Source organism: Thermobia domestica, chromosome 13 (genome assembly GCF_964235325.1).
Source record: "Thermobia domestica chromosome 13, izTheDome1.hap1.1, whole genome shotgun sequence".
NCBI lineage: Eukaryota > Metazoa > Arthropoda > Insecta > Zygentoma > Lepismatidae > Thermobia > Thermobia domestica.
The window spans coordinates 141125320-141145114 of NC_137466.1; the positions used below are offsets into that span (position 1 = coordinate 141125320).

A 19795-nucleotide genomic window follows, 5' to 3' on the forward strand; every position below is an offset into this window, starting at 1 on the left:
AGAGATGGGTATTAATAACTTAATAAAAATATATAAATATATAAAAGTTACAATGGAGCATTATATTCTCATCCAATTTAAGTTGCTATGCAAACTGTCATCATTGTATGACTTCTGGAAATGAGTGAAATTACGGTTGCAAGAGAAAGTAGGAGAAGTATATTCACGTAATCAAATTGCACCTTATTTTTTTCCTTCTGGGCATGTGCGACTATATATTTCGCGTAGAATCTCCTTTCTTTAGAAAAATCCGCTTTTCCGTTCAAGACAGTTACTTAACTGCTTTTCTCTCTTTTGCTTTTAATTATTTTCTTGAAGGTAGTGTTTCTTGCGCACGTGTATGAGAAGGTGAGGTTTATGAATGAATGAGCACAAGAGGAGAGTTATGAAATTAAAGACACTGTTCAACTGTTTTGAGCATAATTATGCACGTTTATTAAAATATTTCATAAGCTACAAACACACACAAAAAAGTAAGCCGATTTTTATTTATGTTACATTTCTAATGGAAAAGACACAAAAGATTAAATAAGTATTGAATTAACTTTCTTTTTAAGTACTGAACTTATAGTTATTAAATTATCCTATAGTAAAACCAGATATCTTTTGCTTTTTTAGTTTCTATTTTGGCGTTTGTATATTACGTCCTAGTATCATGGAACATAACCTGGAGTTAAAGTATTAACAACGTAAACTTCACGTGCATGAAACATATCACTGGTCACATAAAGAAATGGCAGATTAACGCTTATCATTTAAAAGTTGTAAAGCCAGTATAGTGAACAGTCTTCATCTCGTACTGCTATAAATCCGTTAGATAGGATCCAGTACTGTTGTTGTACCACCAACTCCTGAACATATGCAGCCCAACTTACACCCAAGATGCTAGCGTCACATATCTTCGAAAGCGAAGAAAATCCTCCCAAATTGAATGCCAAAATTGAGATGGCAAAAACAACAGAGGTAATAGCATTTACATGTAATTTAAATGTAAATGCTCTCAGCTGTATATTCATTTACAGCCGTGATGTACTGAATATCCTGACAAAGGTAATCTAACTTTTTAACTACAAGCATCTTTCTTTTCGCAGGAGCAAAATCTGCACGTATATTTAGTGTGTAAGCTCTTGCTAGATGTAGCATATACAACAAAACAAATACAAAATTAAACAGTATTCATTACTGTATTACGTTGTGGCAAAGGCAGGACATAGCTAAAAGATTGAAATGAAAGATTGATACCAATAAAAAATCCATCTCTCTTCAACTAGTTTTGACACAGATTGATGAGAGATCTGCATGAATTTAGTTATTGGTTGATTTTGAAGTTAGTCTTGATTAGTCTTATACAATGACTTAAAGAATCAAGTTATTTTTTCTTGTTTCTGATCTCTTAACAGATCTTGTAATTCAAATTGCTTTTCGGTAGTAACTTGATCAGGTTTAATTTAAAAACAGGTTTTCACGGATAAAAAAGTCACAGAGAGTATTAGCTATTCGTAATCCTTTACACAAATTTTCTAAGGTCAATGTTATCTTCTTTTTCACTAAAATTCAATGTTAAACATTTCTTTCAATTTCTTTCCCATTAAGTATTTATCTTGTTATTTAAACAACTTTTCAGTGTCATTTGATTCCAATAGCGCGAACTGATCTCATCCTATCAGTACCGTAACTTGGAAATTTTCTTGGGAGGGCAGGTAGGAGGACAATATTAAGATGGATCTCGCAGAAATAGGAACACAAAGGAAAATCTGGATCCAGTTGGCTAAGGAAAGAAGTCAATAGAGAGCTTTGTGAATGCGGCATGCGGTATTGAATCTTCGTGTTCCACAGGCTATAGAGTTAGTTAGTTATTGAATTCAAAATTCAATTTCTCTTTCCACTAACAATCTAATATCAATTGCAATGCTTGTGATTTTCAGAAATAAAAATGTCACCTGTGAAAGATGATTCTGAAACACAAAAATTTAAGCGAGACTTAGATTTACATCAGCTATAGGGGCAGAAAGCAAATGTTAATATGCAAAATCATGTAGCATATTTAAAGGTACATCTATAACGTATATAACATCTATTTGATTCACTAAACAACTGTATTCGATTTTCAACTTAAGTAGATTGGGGTTAGATATCAGAGAGACCTCAATAGAGTACTACTAACGAGAAAACATCATCTACATTTACTCGAGATATCTAAAAAAAGTTCCTCTCTCAAAGGATCATCTTCCAGATTGTTGGAAACAATCAAATTCTTCAGGTGTTTTGTATTTGTCGCACACGTTCGAGTCTTCAATGAACGTCTTCATGCATTCCCGTCTTCGGAAACACCTGAGACTAATTCACGGGATGTTAATTTTTTGTATTGGAAAACTGTATAACAATTTCTCTATCCAAGAAACAACTACTAAGCAGTAAAACATACGTAATTAATAGTTTAAATGTAGTATATTTTATTTTTTACACTTAAATTACAATAAAATCAGTTCAGTCAGTCACCTGTATAACTTGGTTTTATCTTTAATTAAAAAGACCAAGTAAATATAGTGATTAAGAACAAATATCGGTCATTTTGTACAACCAACACAAATGAACAACTTAAATATTTCAATATAAATAATGTTCTCACTTTTATCGGTGCCGCAGGGCTAACACACTGTCCATTTTTTAAGAGTCGGAGCGTTTTTCCTTTCACAGAATTTCAAAAACAGTTTGTCCCTTGGAGTCGTTAAAAACACTTTTGGGTCTAAACGAATTTCCGAAGGTGTTTCTTTGCACGTGTGAATCTCAAGTCGACTCAAAATATGAACCATATTAACCTTTATCGCTATATTGGCAAATTTAATACCTGAAATAAGAATAAAGAAACTAATAGAAAATTGTTAAATCCAAGAAAACTTTATATTAAATATAGGGGTTTGTGTTGCATAATCGCATTAAAAATACATATGATCAGATACTTATTTTGTGTCAACAGCTTTATGCTCTTGGTTCAGTATGAATGTACCCTCTATTTTGTCTAGGCTAACCAGAATTTACATGAACACCATTCCATTTTATTCTCTTATATTCCTCTTATTATATTTTATTAACTTCTGTCCTCTGGGAATGCCTGTCTAGCTGGGAGGAATACCCAGAGTGGGCCACTTGTTCCGTACACATGTATCTAGATGATAGGATTTTCTGTAAGCTTAATCCCTTAACGGCTACTAGTAAACAATCATATTCGAGATGTGTATACACTTTTGGTAGAGCATATAACAAGTTAAAGCAGTGGTGATTTATTTTTTTTTTCTGGTGTAAATCTAGGACTTTTAATTTAAGATGAGAAAATTAGCACTGCGAAAGTATACTAAATCTCACCGGATATGAACATGGATGTGGCGCGTTGTGGGAGAATTTCGGAGAACCGGAGAGAAACCCTTTCGGACCATTACCTGAAGTCACTGTTGTGTTAATTTAGAACTGAAGATAAATATTACTTCAAAGACTTCTAAGAATTACGCAGTGCACTTGGGCCAAACCTCAACATGTGTTATTGTTTCGATACAGTAATTTTCTTTTTCTAACCTTTTGTGTAGCTTAAAATAATTATCTAAATTTTTGCGTTAACGTATCAATGACCTCATAAAAATCATTAGATTAGATTAATTGGAATACGAACAGATTCAATGTTATATTAACCGCAACGTGAAGCCTGAGCTCTACCCAAATCAAAGAACTGATCTGCATCACATGTAATAGGTTGGACTTTGATCCGGTTAGTGGAGCTGTCTTCCGATCCCGCACTTCAAAAAAACGTTAAACAGTTGAAGTGCGCCAACAATGTTGCCAAACTTTAAAGATCTGGTGAATGAGCGATAGAAAACAGCACTTAAAAATTACAACATGAACGGTAGCTGCTACTATTCCAATTAAACGGTAACAATAATAAAAAACGACAACAATAACAACCAAAATAAACAAGACAAAACTTAGCGACTTGGTAATCCGAAAACACTGTACTTTCAGATGTTCTCTGCTGTAAAGCGCGAGATACGAGACTGGCAAAATTTCATGGATGAGGGGTTGACAACCGGTACATACCCTCGTGTTCTATTGGCTGGTAAAATCGGTAGAAGTAGATCCGGTTTCACGACTCATTGGATCGCTATAATAATTTGTGTTATGTCAGGATAATTTATTGTGTTTGTAGAATTCATTCATTATTATTATTAGGTTTATTAGGGTAAGAACTCTGTTTCTATAAAAGAAATATTTAAGTTGGCTTAGAAAGAGTATAAAAATCCTATGATTAAAAGAAACCGAACTGCATTCTTAATTTTGTTAGACTTTATTTTCATACAGAATTACACGTGTTAAATGTGGTTGTGTCCGTGTTAATACTTTTGTAACCCCTCCAGATAGTAAAAAGAGTAATAAGTGATGAAGATATTTCATACTGAACGAAACAATCAAAGGTATAAGGTACGTAAGTTTCTTTGTCGAAAATTATGAATATTTTTAAAAATTCCTATGATTAAAAGAATCCGAACTGCATTCTTAATTTTATTAGACTTTATTTTCATACAGAATTACACGTGTTAAATGTGGTTGTGTTCGTGTTAATACTTTTGTAACCCCTCTAGATAGTAAAAAGAGCAATAAGTGATGAAGATATTTCATACTGAACGAAGCAATCAAAGGTATAAGGTACGTAAGTTTCTTTGTCGAAAATTATGAATATTTTTACTCTTAAAACACCCACAAGGACTAAAATATTTCTTTCATTTAATTCAATAAATTTTTGCAAAGGTCTTGAAGTGAAATGTTAAATTTAATTCAATAAGATATCAGTCTTACAAGTTTACCATATAATAAATTGAAATATCAATGCAATTCGCATTTGATAATTAAGTAGCTTTTATATATTCAATGTTACAGTGATAGCTCATACCAAACTGTGAGGGCACACAAAAAACGAATCGACTCGTCATATCTCGATTCCATTTTTATCCCATTTATGTCTAAGGGTTTTGGCAATCCATTTAATATATCATTTCTAATAATGTATTTTACTTTTTATTATAATTACCAACATTTCTTTGACTATTTGATTAACATGCATTCAAAACTAATGATCGTGGAGAAAGGAAAATGCACGCAGCAAGACCATATATTTCACAATCTAACTGAACAGGAAAAGAAATCACTATAAAGAAATTAAAGAAACTCTAATCTCTGGTGTAGACAAAATTCCGGTTGCGTTAATTTTATCTGTAGAGAAAAAAATATGGAACAAGATACACAAACTTATTCTCCTTTATCTAGAACTAGGAGGGATTGCCACAAGAGCGGAAAGAATTAACCATGTTCCAATTCGCAAGAAAGGCAAAAAGATAGAATGTAATAATTATCGAGGCATCTCTCTTCTATCAACATCCTATAAAATCCTCTCAAACATTCTAATAGCAAAGACTGTCCCACACGCAGATGAAATTATTTAGGATTATCATTGGGGATTTAGAAGAAACAGATTAACTTTCGACCAGATATTTACCATTCGACGTACGTATATTCGAAAAGAAATGGGAACATAATACCCCGGTACATCAATTATTTATTGATTTTAGAAAGGTCTACGATTCGATTACCAAAGAAATATTTTACGACATTCTTCTAGAATTTGCAACACCAAGAAAGCTAATTAGACTAATTAAAATGTTTTTAAATGAATTCGAAACAAAGTTCGAGTGGGAAAATTCTTGTACACAGGCTTTCACGTCGAGAATGGCCTGAAACAAGGACATGCGTTTTCGCCATTGTTATTGAATTGTGTACAATACATATAAGGAAAATCAAAGATAGCAACCAAAGCCTAGAGCTGAGGCGAATGCTAATGATGTAAATCTGATAGGAAAACAATAGAAAGAAATGCAGAGGTCCTATTAAACGAATGCAAGGACATGGATCTTGTTTGAAGTAAATACAGGGAAAACTAAACGCATGGAAGTTTCTCGGGATCCTAATACTGCAAATTATGGATGCGTCGAAATATCAAATAATACTTCAACAAAGTGGATACTTATTATACAAATATACAAAGCGGATACAAATATAAAATTGGACAAAATCAGAGACAAGAGAAGTTACAGGCAGAAACGGGTAAAATTACCGAGTATATTAAAACAAAATGTCACTAAGATACAAGAAAGTAATGTTACTCTTGCACAAAAAATAAAACAATAAATAATGCTCAAAAAGGGAAATGCTCAAATGAAAGAGATTTGTGTTGACATTGTAAAAGAACAAAATGAATAGATGGTATTGCATGGTAGGAATGGTGTGAAAATTTAACAAGTAGATCACGATATTAGTAGATGTTTTCTTAATAGTGAGATAATTTTTATAATTGATAATGTACATTCAGGTTTAGTTTAACGAATAGAAACAATAGAAAAAGATACGAAGGCAGCACTACCTCAAATAGATGTACAATTAGACAATATTAATGCCAAATAAATATTGAATAGCTCTGTAACCAAAAAATTGAATCTAATGTTAAAGAAAATAGTTGTCAGGTAAAAGTGTTAACTACCGAACTAGACCAAATTAAAAAAAATAACTGTTAAGAATGTACTAGATTCTAATCAGAAGAAGACGAAACAAGTAGCTAATTTACTTTGCGATGTTTCAAAATAAGAAAAGTTAATTTATTGAAATTGTATGAACGATTCAGTTCAAGGAAGTGAAGGCCAATAGTGTGAAATAGCGTATGTTCTAGATAGAGAAGAAACTACGTTAATTGTAAAAAAGTAATAATAAATAGAAAGCAGTTTGTTAAAACAACTTTCAAGATATCTTTGTTTTTAGAAGGGATACAGGTTATTTGGAGGAGGAAGATGAGATTAGGGAAATTTCCTATTTAGTAGCCTACAGTAAAAATGTCGACGGCCAAAACAGCCACTATAGTAATGATCCCAGTCATCGACTGAGTACTTTTCCTTATGAGTTCTCATACTTTGGGCCTAACGAAATATCAGAGGCTTGCTTCAGGATATCAATGGCAGAGTACACTCCGTATGGCACTATGCTTCCCAATAGTCATGGAACAAATACGGACAGAAGATTGGTTGACAAAAACCCTAGACTGTAAGCTAGTGATTTACGTGCTTCTTCGCATTTCTCTAGTAATACTAGGAAAGAGTCAGCTAAGAACTACTTAAGAGATTTCAAAAAAAGCCTAGATTATTTGCAGATAGCAGAGAAATGAAATATAATGGTTATTTTATTCCAAATATCATTTGAAACTTCAAAAATGAGGTTTCTTTTGGCTCAACACAGATTAAATGATTCCTATGGCTTTGCTCAATACTTCACACAATGGTTTTGCTCAGCGCAAAAGGAACGTTGGTAATTAAAACGATTACATAGTGACAAGTATGATACATATAAACATGATCCCTGACTAATTACTATGGAGTTTAATTGGGCGTTGTCTAGTGCCACTCCAATAGGAAAAGAAATAGTGGATGTGTTATTTCCTATCTCAGACAATAGATAGTTTGTAGAAAAATAAAATAAAACCTAGAAACTGACTACTACCACTAATAATGATAATGATAATAATAATAGAAAATAGTGTCAATAAATGGTTACTTAGGAAAATCTCGCCAGTAATAACGGGAATAAATCTAAATTACTGTGAATAATTAAATCTGTATTATATCAGAAATTCAAAGTATATGCGCCATCTATGTAAGTGAAATACGATAAATGAAACCATAAACGTAATCAATAATTATCTTAATATTTATTTCTTCTTATTTATGCTCGTTATAAAAAAATCGAACGATTGGTTTATCCAAGTTTTTCACTCATATGTCTGCGTGAACCCTTTATTGCTCCTAAGAAAAACTATCGTTTTATAGAATTTACCAGTAATTTCATTTAAATGAAATAATCCTTTCCATTGACCTAAATATTATTTAAAAACAAACATAAAATCTATAGCGAAACAAATAGTTTACATTATTATAGGCTAGATGACAATTACCTAGGTATTTCAATAAAATATGTAGCTACAAACCTTACAAGAGATGGTGTGTTATTAGACTTCCAAACTATGCTATACATAAGTGTCGAAAGTTCTATAGAACGGCTGCCCATCTGTCCGTCGGTCTATCTGTTCGTTGACAGTTACCAGAGCAAACATGATAAGATATATCGAGAAGTGTGTTTTTGCAATCAATTCAGGGTCCCAAAAAATAGGTCTCATCTCCTCCGTTAACTCTTTCTTCGACCCGGAAGTAATATAAATTAACCATTTCCGGTATCAGTTTATCACCATAGAACAAAAACGGTAACGGTTAGCGACAATTGTATACTTGCAATCAATTCAGCGTCTTAAGAAAACATATCGTCACCCCCACAACACTATATCGAAGCCGGAAGTGGTTGAAATTTACTACTACTTTTGTTTTGAATATTGATTTCCATAGAGCAAACACGGTTAAAGATATGGACAACTAGTTGTTTTACAATTGATTGAGCGTCCCAAGAACATATTTCACCTTCTCCGTTAGACCTCTACCCAAACCAGAGGTTGTAAAAGTTAATAATATCCCTTTCAAATTCTGATCCTCATAGAGCAAAAACGGTCATATTTTGAGAAGGATATTTGCAATCGATTCAGCGTCCTAAGAATAGGTCTGATTTCCTTTGTAAACTCTCTACTCAAACCGGAAGTGGTAAAAATGAACAATATTCAATTTCACCGCTGATCCTCATAGAACAAAACAACAAAAATAAAATACAAGGAGTCTTTTGCACTTGATTCAGTGTTCCAAGAACATGTTTCATCTTCTCCGTTATCCTTTATTCAAGCCTGAAATTGTAGCAATCAAAAAAATTCCCGTTCCAACAGTGATCCTCAAAAAAACAGAGGAAGTAATTGGTAGCAACAATAGGTTTCTTGCAATCCATTCAGTGGCTTAAGAGAACATTCTATCACAACCCGCAAGACTCTACGAAACCTAGAAATAGTTGAAATTTACCAGTAAATCTGGTTTCAACACTAATTTCTATAGAGCAAAAATGGTAAGATATATTGAGAGACAGTTTTTAGACACAGATTCATCGTTCCAAGAATGAGTTATATCTCGACTTTATCTGTTAAAGCCAGAAGTGGTAAAAATTTAAGATTTTTTGGTTACCACAATGATAACACAATGGATGGAATGAAAACAGGTAATGGAAAGCAGTTTTCTTATGGACTCAGTACAGCAAGAAAATGTTTGACTCCTGATTTTATTCCTGTTTTACAACAGGAAGTAATAGACATCAATTAGCACGTCTTGTTTCTATGTTAAGTTCCCTAAAGTCAAAACAGTAACAGATAGCGAGTAACCTGTAGTAGTACATGTAATATTCAAATTTGAGCATTGAATTCCCAAAGTTTGGAAGGTTACTGTGGTTTCACATTGTGAAATGAAAGTTATTCATTTTCTGTTACCATAGCTATTAACTGAAAAATAAGATTTTTAATACGGATAGTTCTCGTTTTTCATTTTCAAATATTTCAAAATAAAAAAATAAAATAAAAAACTAGGGAAAAGCTAAAGAGTTTTACTTGTTAATGGTACTAATCAGAAATCAAATATATATATATAAATATTATTTAAGATTGTTTTCATAGATAAAACTATGAAAATTGTATATGGAAAATTTATATTTTCCATTGGGCAGTTGATTACATGACCTAATTACCTTTTTACCGATTGGTATTATGTTCAATATCGATTTAAATAATAATTTTCATATTCAATATTTATTTTACGAAGTCATCACAATTCACATTTCGTAAGTTTAATCTCACGATAGAAATTAACTAATTATATTTTTCTCGCATCAATGAATAAAACAAAACAGCAGATATAAAATAACCAGCTAAAATCTTTTTTATCAGGAGTCAAAGAAAAATTATTATGGAACATTTGTATATATATATATATGTTAATTATTCAGAAGTGTAAAATTACTAAAAGAACTAGGATACAGGTTCTATAGAAAATTACTGTTCTAAGCTATTGCTCTATATCAATTTCAGATCATTTAAAATTCTGTATGTGGTTCAAAATCATCAAGTCATAAACTTTCGCTTTTCATCTAAGTGCTAAGTTTGGTACTACCAAGACCTGTTTCGTTCTACTTTTGTAAGTTAGGTTATGTGACTGCTAAACATTGTGGGTATTCTCTATAAATAATTAATATAGGCTGATAATGATATGAGCAAGTTATCGGCCGTAGTTTCGGAAATGAGATATTTTGACCTGTTTATTCGGATATGATCGTAAATTAGCAAGCCCCAAAGCAATAACTGAATTCAACGTCATGAAATGGCAGTTCAGTGACTAGAATGAAATTTATTGTATTAGATTACCTGGACATTGCCAACGCGCACATCATGCTTCCTCCTCCCTCAAGAGATAGCCAAACAATCCATTTAGATCTACTTGAAAATGTATGTGGAAAGGATATAATGATCCTCTAAAATAGCTCTACTTACTCTAATATCAATTGGAAACAGCCAAATCGAATAATGAGTGCTATTTATCAACTGCGAACTACGTTGACAACTCAGTTCACTATAAAGGAATCTACCAGTAGCGGATTCAGGGGGGCGATCGGGGCGATTGCTTCCCCCAGAAGAGGAATCTTTTTTATTTTATATAAAAATAAAACCCATCCCAGAGTTTGGAGCTCTTAAAAGTAGCTCTAAGTAGCAGTATTACAACCCACCGCCCCCCAGAAGTCCGTCTTGGATTCGCCCCTGGAATCTGCCGAGCAAAATGCTTAATTTGTAAAACTGATTTTATTTAAATTATAATGTTTTCAGAAGTTTTCCATACACTTATTAAATGTAGCCAAATAAATGTTTTGGTTCTTATGGACCATACATAACTTTGAATCAGTATGAAATATCTACACTAGTTACTCCTTTTACTCACTAGAGGAGGTTACAATTGGATCAACATGGACACGTTCACATTTAACGTATGTAATTTTGTGTGAAAATAAGATTAAGAATGTAGTGTGAATTTTAATCTTAAATCATCGGCTATTTATATCTTTCCAACCTAGAATATACATTAGGTTATACTATATTTCTATTTCCGTTATATTAACCAAAATACTTTCAAGACGTCACTCATATGTTAACGTAAAAATATAAAGAATTATTTTATTGTGTACACAAAAAAAGGAAAATTATTGTGGCAGAACCAGATACATATCGAGGTTTGCCAGAAATTTGCTAGGTTTTAATTCCTAAATATATTGGAGGAGATTAACAACTAATGTCTTTTAAGTATGCTATATATTAACTACTAAGTCTATAGGAAGACAATCAATAGTAAGGAATTCGGAAACCAAATTATTTTTTTTAAATCAAATTATCCTTGATGAAGTATTATTAATTATTCTTTATATTTTCTTCAGTATTATGCGGCTTGCTTTCTGAGTATATTGTTCACTGAAGAAAACATCATTACACTTCAGTTAAGTTCTAAAATAACATCTATTTACTTACTTCAGAAATCTAAACAACTTATTGTAAACATCTTACTAATCACTATGACTACGAAAACAGAATATCTATGCAACAACTTATCTGATAAATTAATAACTTTGTTGAATCCCACCAGTTAACATGTAAGGAAACATTACACTTACCATCATTTGAACACACTAGCTTTGAAGAATCATATATGAAAGACACTAAAATAAGTTTTTTTTTTAAAACAGTATTTGAGAACTAAGTGTGCAGAAAATGAGTAATCTTAAGAAAATAAGCTATCTAAACATTCCTTAGTTACAATTATATTTGTCTTCACAAAATTATAGTGTGGTTTGGTGTGGAACGTAGAATTAGATATGAGGTGCTAACAAATAGTTTCGTGTGAATTAGAATTAATGCTGGATACATTGCGTTATGACTATTAAAGATTAAAATGAGAGTAATTAAGCCAATGGCTAGAAAAATGACAAGTATGGAAACCATAGTTTTATATAAATGGCTTTATAATTTTGTTGTAGTACAGGAATCAACTGAGTATCAATCAGTTCCTACACTACTGTCTTTTGTGTTACTTATGCATTTTACTGGCATGCAAATTGGTCTTTATTTGTGCTGTTTCTGACATATCAACTTTCTACTGAGTTGTCAACACTACGTTCCAAATGATCTTGGTCTATCATGTTCTTGATGTCTTTCGTATGGTTGGTAGGTTAAGTTTGGTTTGTTTATTTTCACTCTTTGCAAAATATTGTATCACCGTCGTTACTGCATTTCTTTCATTTTGGCTACCTTCCAGGTTTTTTCTACTTCCGTTCACTATGGTCCAAAGCAGTTTGAATTTTTTTGTTCTTTTTATTTATTTTTTTCATGCTAAATCACATGCCGTACGTTTGCATTGGATTTGTGTTAAAACTGTATGGGTCTTTATTTGTTAGATTAATAATTAGAAACAAGGTTAGTATTTTAACGTAACTACATCTGTAAGACTTACCAGGACATATTCTAGGCCCAGCACCAAATGGAAGAAACGCACGTGAAGGCCTCGTTTGCTTATTTTCTTCAGTGAACCTTTGTGGATCAAATTTCTCTGGGTTTGGGAAGTATACAGGATCATAATGGAATCCTCTAATAGGAACATATATATGCGTTCCTTTCCTAATAATATAGTCAGTTCCAGGTATCCTATAGTCTTTGACACATTCACGATTTGTTAATCCTATAGCTGGATACATTCTTAGAGTCTCTGAAAGGAATATACAAATTTTGTTTCAATGCAATTATATAGGTATTTTGCAAGCAGAAAAGATTAAATTATTGCAGAAATAACTGGGTTGCTACATGGCCAAAGAGATTTCCTCCACCTAGAGACTTAGCGGTGTTTGCTTAGGTTAAACACTATAGAATACATTTTCCAATAATTATAATAACTTATTCAAAACGAATTGTAACTACAAGTATCATTATTTCAGTGAAATATTTCAACACATAAGCGAATTATTACAGTTTTTGCGAAACCCTAACATTTGATTAAAGCCTGGCCCTTTCAATTGCTCTTACGTCTAGCCATGTGCTACAATGTAGGTAGTCCTGGGTTTGATTCCCGCTGAGAAAGCACAAAACATTATTTCACAATAATTGTCTTTCGTTAATCATCCGTCTCCTTTATGCTATTTTACATGCATTTAGAAACATTTCTTAATGAAACTCATTCCATATCTCCAGTGACCTCCCACAGAATACAGTAATATGTGGGGAACAAGAAGTCCATCATCTATATGATAATCAAATTGCGTTCAGAAGCGCATCTATCGAATACATAATAGAATTCTACAAATAGTTACACGTTTTTGAAAACCTCTTTTTATCCGATGAAGACTTACAGAACATATAATTCAATAAAATATTCTTCAGAGAAAACATTAATTTATCACATATATAAGACCCATGTACGCTCGAATACGCATAAGGTCGAATAGATAATAAAACCATTGACATGTTTTACAAGCATAGAAAACCTTCTCAATGAATCTCTTTCTATATCTCCAGTTACCACAGAATGCAGAAATCAGTCACTTATTTGATAAGGAAAAGGCTGGTCTATCGTATATACGAGAATCAATGTGCGCTTGAAAGTACATCGAGTCGAATAAATCATAGAATTCTAGGAGTACGTATTTTACTCTTATTTAGAAACATTTCCTAATGAATCTCCTTCTATATCTCTTTGTACTGTCCTCAGAATACAGAATTCAGTGAATTATTCTATAAAGAAAACAAAAATCTATTGCATATGTTAGAAACCGATGTGAGCTCACTAGCACATCGGATAGACTAGGTCATAGAATCCTAGAAATAGTTTACACATATTTAGAAATATTTTTCAATTAATCTCTCGATGTGTTCTCGGTAACCTACCACAGAACAAAGAAGTCGGTGAATTATTCTATGGAGGAAACATTAGTCTAACACATTAGTCTAACCCAATCAATAAGAATATCAAAGTCTACCTGGTAGATATATTTTAGGTGTATTTAAAAATATTTCTTAATGAATCTTTTTCTATATCTCCGTCTACTGTCCTCAGAATACAGAACATCTTATTTATTCTATAGAGAAATTACAAATCTATCACATATGCGAGAATCAATTTGCTCTCAAAAGAGAACCTAATCCTGTATATCATAGTATTTTGGAAATATTTTACAAGCACTTCTATTTCTTAACGAATTTCTTTCTGCATCTTCGGTAACGCCCTCAGAACATAGAACTCAGAAACTTATTCCAAAGACAAAGCTTGGTCTATCATATATGTAAAAATCAACATGAGGTTGAAACTGCAACCGACAGTGATATTTTACTCGTATTGAGAAATAATTTATGATTAATTTAAAATGTTTAAATAAAGCTCATTCTATATCACTGGTGATCCATCTTAGAAGCATATTAAATTAATAAAGATCCTTTAAATCCAATAGATAGATAGATTATTTTATGTACTATTGGAGATACTGCGTTAGAGAGTATACAACATTTTCTCTATATGTCTTACTTCGGTGTTTATCAGTGAAACACATTATTCTTTCTCTTACCCAGGGAGTTGAGTCCGATCCTCATGTACTAAGAAAGCATGCACTAGCCATTAAACCAGAAAGGAATACATCATTAATATATACGTAAAATTGTAGATGGGGTGCAATATAAATTGACATCCAATTTCTTCTTCTTCTTCTTTATTCATTAGTGAATTCAGTTTAAATGTGGCTGTAAATTTTTCAAAGTCAATTCCGTCTTGTTACAAACCAGACTTAAAGGTAACAGGTTTGAAAAGGGAGGAAATTTCTGGAAGTGTGATCTCAGTGTAAAGAATTCAGTCGAGATAACACTGATAAGACGGATATTGCACCGTCGCAAGTTGAAAGATATCCTACTTATCCAGTAAGAAGTATATTGCTCAATTCTATTACAAATAAATTTACCGAAATCTTTCATTCTACATCATTTCAAAATATCATTACAAAGTATAGTATTAACCATAACACTGTTGTCGTTTAATAATTGAAATTATACCTAAACATAAAGTGGTAAATAAGATTAACATGAATGCAGCTTACTCTTTTTTAGAAACTGTTATTTCTGGTATTTACAAGCATTTCTGATTTTTCTCAAATAATTTATTTTTTTGTTTTCTCGAAAGGTTTATGTTTATAGTTTCCATTTTTTTAAAAAATTTTCTCCCCTTTAGAAAAAATTTAATTTATCATTTCTTGTTTTTCGCTTATCGAAAATATTTCGCATTTCGTTTCCAAGAAAATCATTTTTCGATATAATGTTTTTCGAATAATGTATGACTATCCCTGAAAGAAACTGATCGAATCATTATCTAAGAAGGAACTAATTCCTGAGTTGGAAGGTTATAATTATGGACGGTAATAAAATCAAAACTTGCCACATCAATAGGTAAGTTGAGAATATTGGCGCATGGGAAATTCTAGTCATCTAGTCATCAGCAAGTTATCTGTTAGTAATAATAAAGATAATTATTTATCCTGGAATTCCCTATGGAATATTTTTTCCAGGCAAAGACAGGCCATGTCAAGTGAACTTCAGAATGTACTAATGTTGAAGATGTAATGCAATTTTGTCTCCATACAATATGGATTTTTATATGTATCCATCAAAAATCATTTCGTATATACATATGTAACAATGTGGATGTCTTACCTGAAAGTACCATATCTAAATATTTCAGTTCACTGATATTTTCGTAGCAGAGAACTCCTTCATATTTCAGAATAAATGCATCTATTTCTTTATGAAGTTTTTGTTGAATGTCTGGATTTCTAGCTAATTCAACGAACAAAAACGTCATAGTTCTTGCACTAGTTTCGAAACTTCCAAGGATGAAGGAAACAGTCAATGATACATCATCGTCGTCAATCGTATCTGGAATATGAATAACGGTGATTTAATACATGATCTCTAATAATTTCTAGACTTAATTAATAATATTTACATATTATTCATACAATTTTAGCATAAGTGAATTACAGGTATACAGCTTATTCGCATGATTATTCAACATTTCAAGACAGTATCGTATAAAATGTGGAAATGTGTTCTTATAGTCCTTAAAATTTGTTATGAAGATATCGGTTTATTTTAGGAATATCTGAACACAAAGATTGGATCGTATTCTGAAATCATTACGAGAAGGAAGTTAGAATGAAATTCGTGTGAATATCACGCCAGACTATGTAATGAAACTCTCATAATTCACCGGTTATGACTGAAATGATTTTTTTTTTTGAAAATCGCAGGACTACAGGCAACTAAAACAAATAGGAAAACGTCGAATAATGAAACAAAAGCATTATGTGTTGACTTGTAGAAACTTACGATTGTTCTGTTATTAGAATTAGTTCATATTTACATATTCTTAGACATTTGTCATGTAACAAAATATTAAAACTCTGACAGAAATTGATTCATATAGCAGTTAAATATACCATGTCTGTTCATATACCTTTATCATAAAAGACAATAAATAAATTTTGTAGTTTGTTAAACAAATCCCTAACAACGCTAGTTGAACCTATGTAATTTAAGGTGAAAATTCATGAGTCTATGTTAACATTGAAACAAGTAATGGAAAAAGAAAGCTTTTCTGAAAATTTGCAAGCTGGACGTTTATATCATGGAAGCGTTACAGAGAAGATGAACCGTGGAGACATTTTAGCGAGAAGCATATTCCTTCAAACTTAGAAAGTGTTCAAAAAAATGTACATGATCTTAAAGTTATTAATTTTTGTGGTGCTAAAGCTACATACATTTTTGTTTTGCATTATCTCAAAAGATTACACGACCTACTGTCGTTTCGTGGTTTTGTGTTCAATATTTAAGCTCAGTACTGTAATATAGGCAAGCTTCATGAATTTTTGTATAGTGGCCAAAAGGTTTATTAGTATGTTTGGTGAAAAAGAAACATTTAATTATCGTCCCATGATTTTGTCTTTAGTCTAAAGGAGGCAGTTGATTAATAAAAGTAAATCAGTGGAATGAGAATGTAGAACAACACAGGAAAACTCGAACAAGACCCACGTACACAATACTGTACAGTAAAAGGGAAATTTCATTTTACTTTTCTCTGTCAAATCAGTTCTTGTGATAAATCGAATTTTAGTGCTATTAAGTGATGTAGCGGCAGTAGCGAATTTTGTAAGATTGTTTGTTTTATCAGTGATCGTCTAAATCGTCTATTTTCACCCGATAGACACGTTTCCCGTTTCACCTTCTATATATTGTATTTGCAGACAGATTATGTCTTGTTTGCTGAGATTAGGCAGATGACTTTATAGCAGGATGTAACTTATATTCGTGACCTTTTGAAATACAGCTAAAAAGAGGAATAAGTTTTAAAATTATGTAAAACTTGAAACTGTCATGTCAGTTCTCATGCCTGAACGATAGCACCAGCAAAAGAGACAGCCAATATATTGGAAGGAATATGTCTCTCTATTCTTCTCCATAAGTTTCTATATGTATTAGACTAAAGCTAATTAATTAAAACATACGTATCGAATATGAGAGTTAGCATACCTTTGGCCGGTACATTAGCAGGTGTGATTGCTTCTTGTGGTGCTTTTTCTGTCTTTACTGCCTTTTCCGCGTGGTTCTTTACCAACCCATTAGATCCTTTGTTGTTGGAAGATTGCATATTTTCTTTTCCAAGTCCATTTATAACCAAGTCATAGAAATCGTATCTCACAATTTTGTTCTTTTTCCTCTCGTTATGGTAACTTGATATTGTTTTCCTAACAAAATTAACCAAATCATCTTCCATGAATGAAAAAGGAAGATAGCCAAATAAGTTAGGCCATTCTGCTGCGATGTAAAACCCAATTATTCGACGTACAGATGGTGACTGAGCTCTTCTAGCATGCTTCAGAAATCTCTCAAAATCACTATTTGCTTTCATTCCACCACCAACTAGGAATGTCATTTCTAAAATAAACCTATTTATTACTTCATAAGTGTCGGCTGGTAAATCCTTTTGTGCATATTCAATAAAACAATTTGTCAATTCAAGTGAAGACTGATTGATTAACGTAAAAACATTTTTAATCTTACTCAAAGCTGATATTGGTTTTAATCTTTTAGCCAATTCTTTATATTTATCACCAATTGAGAAAAACAATAAATTTTTTGAAACAGGATCATCTGGCCGCATTGCTCTATCTGGAAAGTATTCATAATCCCTTTCCAAAGTGTCTTTAACCAAATCCGGGTCACATATCAGAATTGTAGGGTTAAGTCCAAGGAACATTCCACCAAACGCTTTGTCACGGAGTTTTACATACATATCAGCCATATATTCAGATGGACTGGTACGTAAAGTTAAAAGTCTTACTGCATTTCCAAACAATGGAATTGGTTCGATATATGGCATTCCACGTATTTTGAAATATTTATGGTGTTTTGTTAACCATTTATAAAGAAGGAAGATCACAACAATTATCGCAACTGGTTGAAACATCTTAATTCTGTTGAAAATCGTATCTGTAAGAAAACATAATATTCCATTAAGAACGTTAGAAAAAAGAAGAAAAATTAAAATAAGATACCAATAAATAATATTATAAAATTAAGTTTTAAGAGGAAAACAACATGGAAGTTTGTATTTCAATGCAATTAACTTTTGCTTTTATATTATATCATATAACGTAATTTACTGCACTGTTATATTTGATGTTGTTTTGTCTTGTTGTTAGGACAAAATACCTATCACATCAGTCCCTATCTTCTGGTTTCCAAATTTAACAACAACTAGTCGTGCTTCTTTACAGATAAGGCAGTTAGTTCTGGCTTTGATTTTTGATGGGATACTTGCGTTGTGTAGCACCCGGGTAGTTCTTTTTACTCTACTTTAAATAGTAATTCCCATAACATATAACATCAATATGAAAATGAAATATTAAACTCATTTCGATCTAATTCAACTTAATGAATAGTCTTTTTTACGCATTCACATAGTCCCAAGCGTCACGGTTTAGGGATGACCGTTCCAAGTTTACATAATCTGTCCCCCTGCCCCGAAGAAACTGTTCGTGAGTTTGTGCGTCCCGGTTTCTCTTCAGAATATAAGTTAATACCTCTCGTGTTTAGTTGCAAGGGAACACGTCATTGAATCGAGTATATAGTCTACAGATTCAATAATAATAATAATAATAACAATAATACATATCCTTAAAAGACATGCTTTCTTTTAAGAAAGTAGCAAAGAAAATAAATTGCACGAACAAGTTATAAATATTTCTGTTTTCAAGAAATTTAATTAAAAAAAAAAACATAATTCTGTTTATGCATTACATACTACTACTACTACGACTACTACTACTACTAGGGGAAGGCGTTGTACCTTTGAAACAATGTACCTTTGCACACCTGTGCCTTTCTCGAATTCGGAGCTATCTAGGTGCAGTGATTAAAATTCGTTTGAAAGATTAAATGAAAAAATGCACTACAAACACGTTTGGCTGTTGTTACTGAGTGTTGTGCCGAGTAATGCTCCTTTTAATTTTTTCACCCCGAAAACGAAGATTTTTTGTATTTACCTTTTGAGTTTTGTGCTCTTCGGTTTTCGCAACTTGTGGTATTTATTTGTCCAAACTTGGGTTAGAATCATTGGTGAATACAGTAATATTTTTAGTTTTAACATCTGTTCAATATTTAAGCTAGAGC

The 19795-nt window shown here is 32.0% G+C and overlaps 1 protein-coding gene across 1 annotated transcript; it reads right to left on the reverse strand.

The window, feature by feature from the left end:
- Positions 1 to 2648: 2648 nt before the first annotated feature.
- Positions 2649 to 18425, reverse strand: LOC145667785 (cytochrome P450 9e2-like). Its single transcript, XM_081735223.1, has 4 exons — positions 17654 to 18425; positions 15779 to 16000; positions 12549 to 12800; positions 2649 to 2848 (listed from the first exon to the last, which is right to left on the reverse strand). Exons 1-4 carry the CDS (start codon positions 18423 to 18425, stop codon positions 2649 to 2651), a joined length of 1446 nt encoding a protein of 481 aa, XP_081591349.1.
- Between the last annotated feature and the right edge of the window lie 1370 nt (positions 18426 to 19795).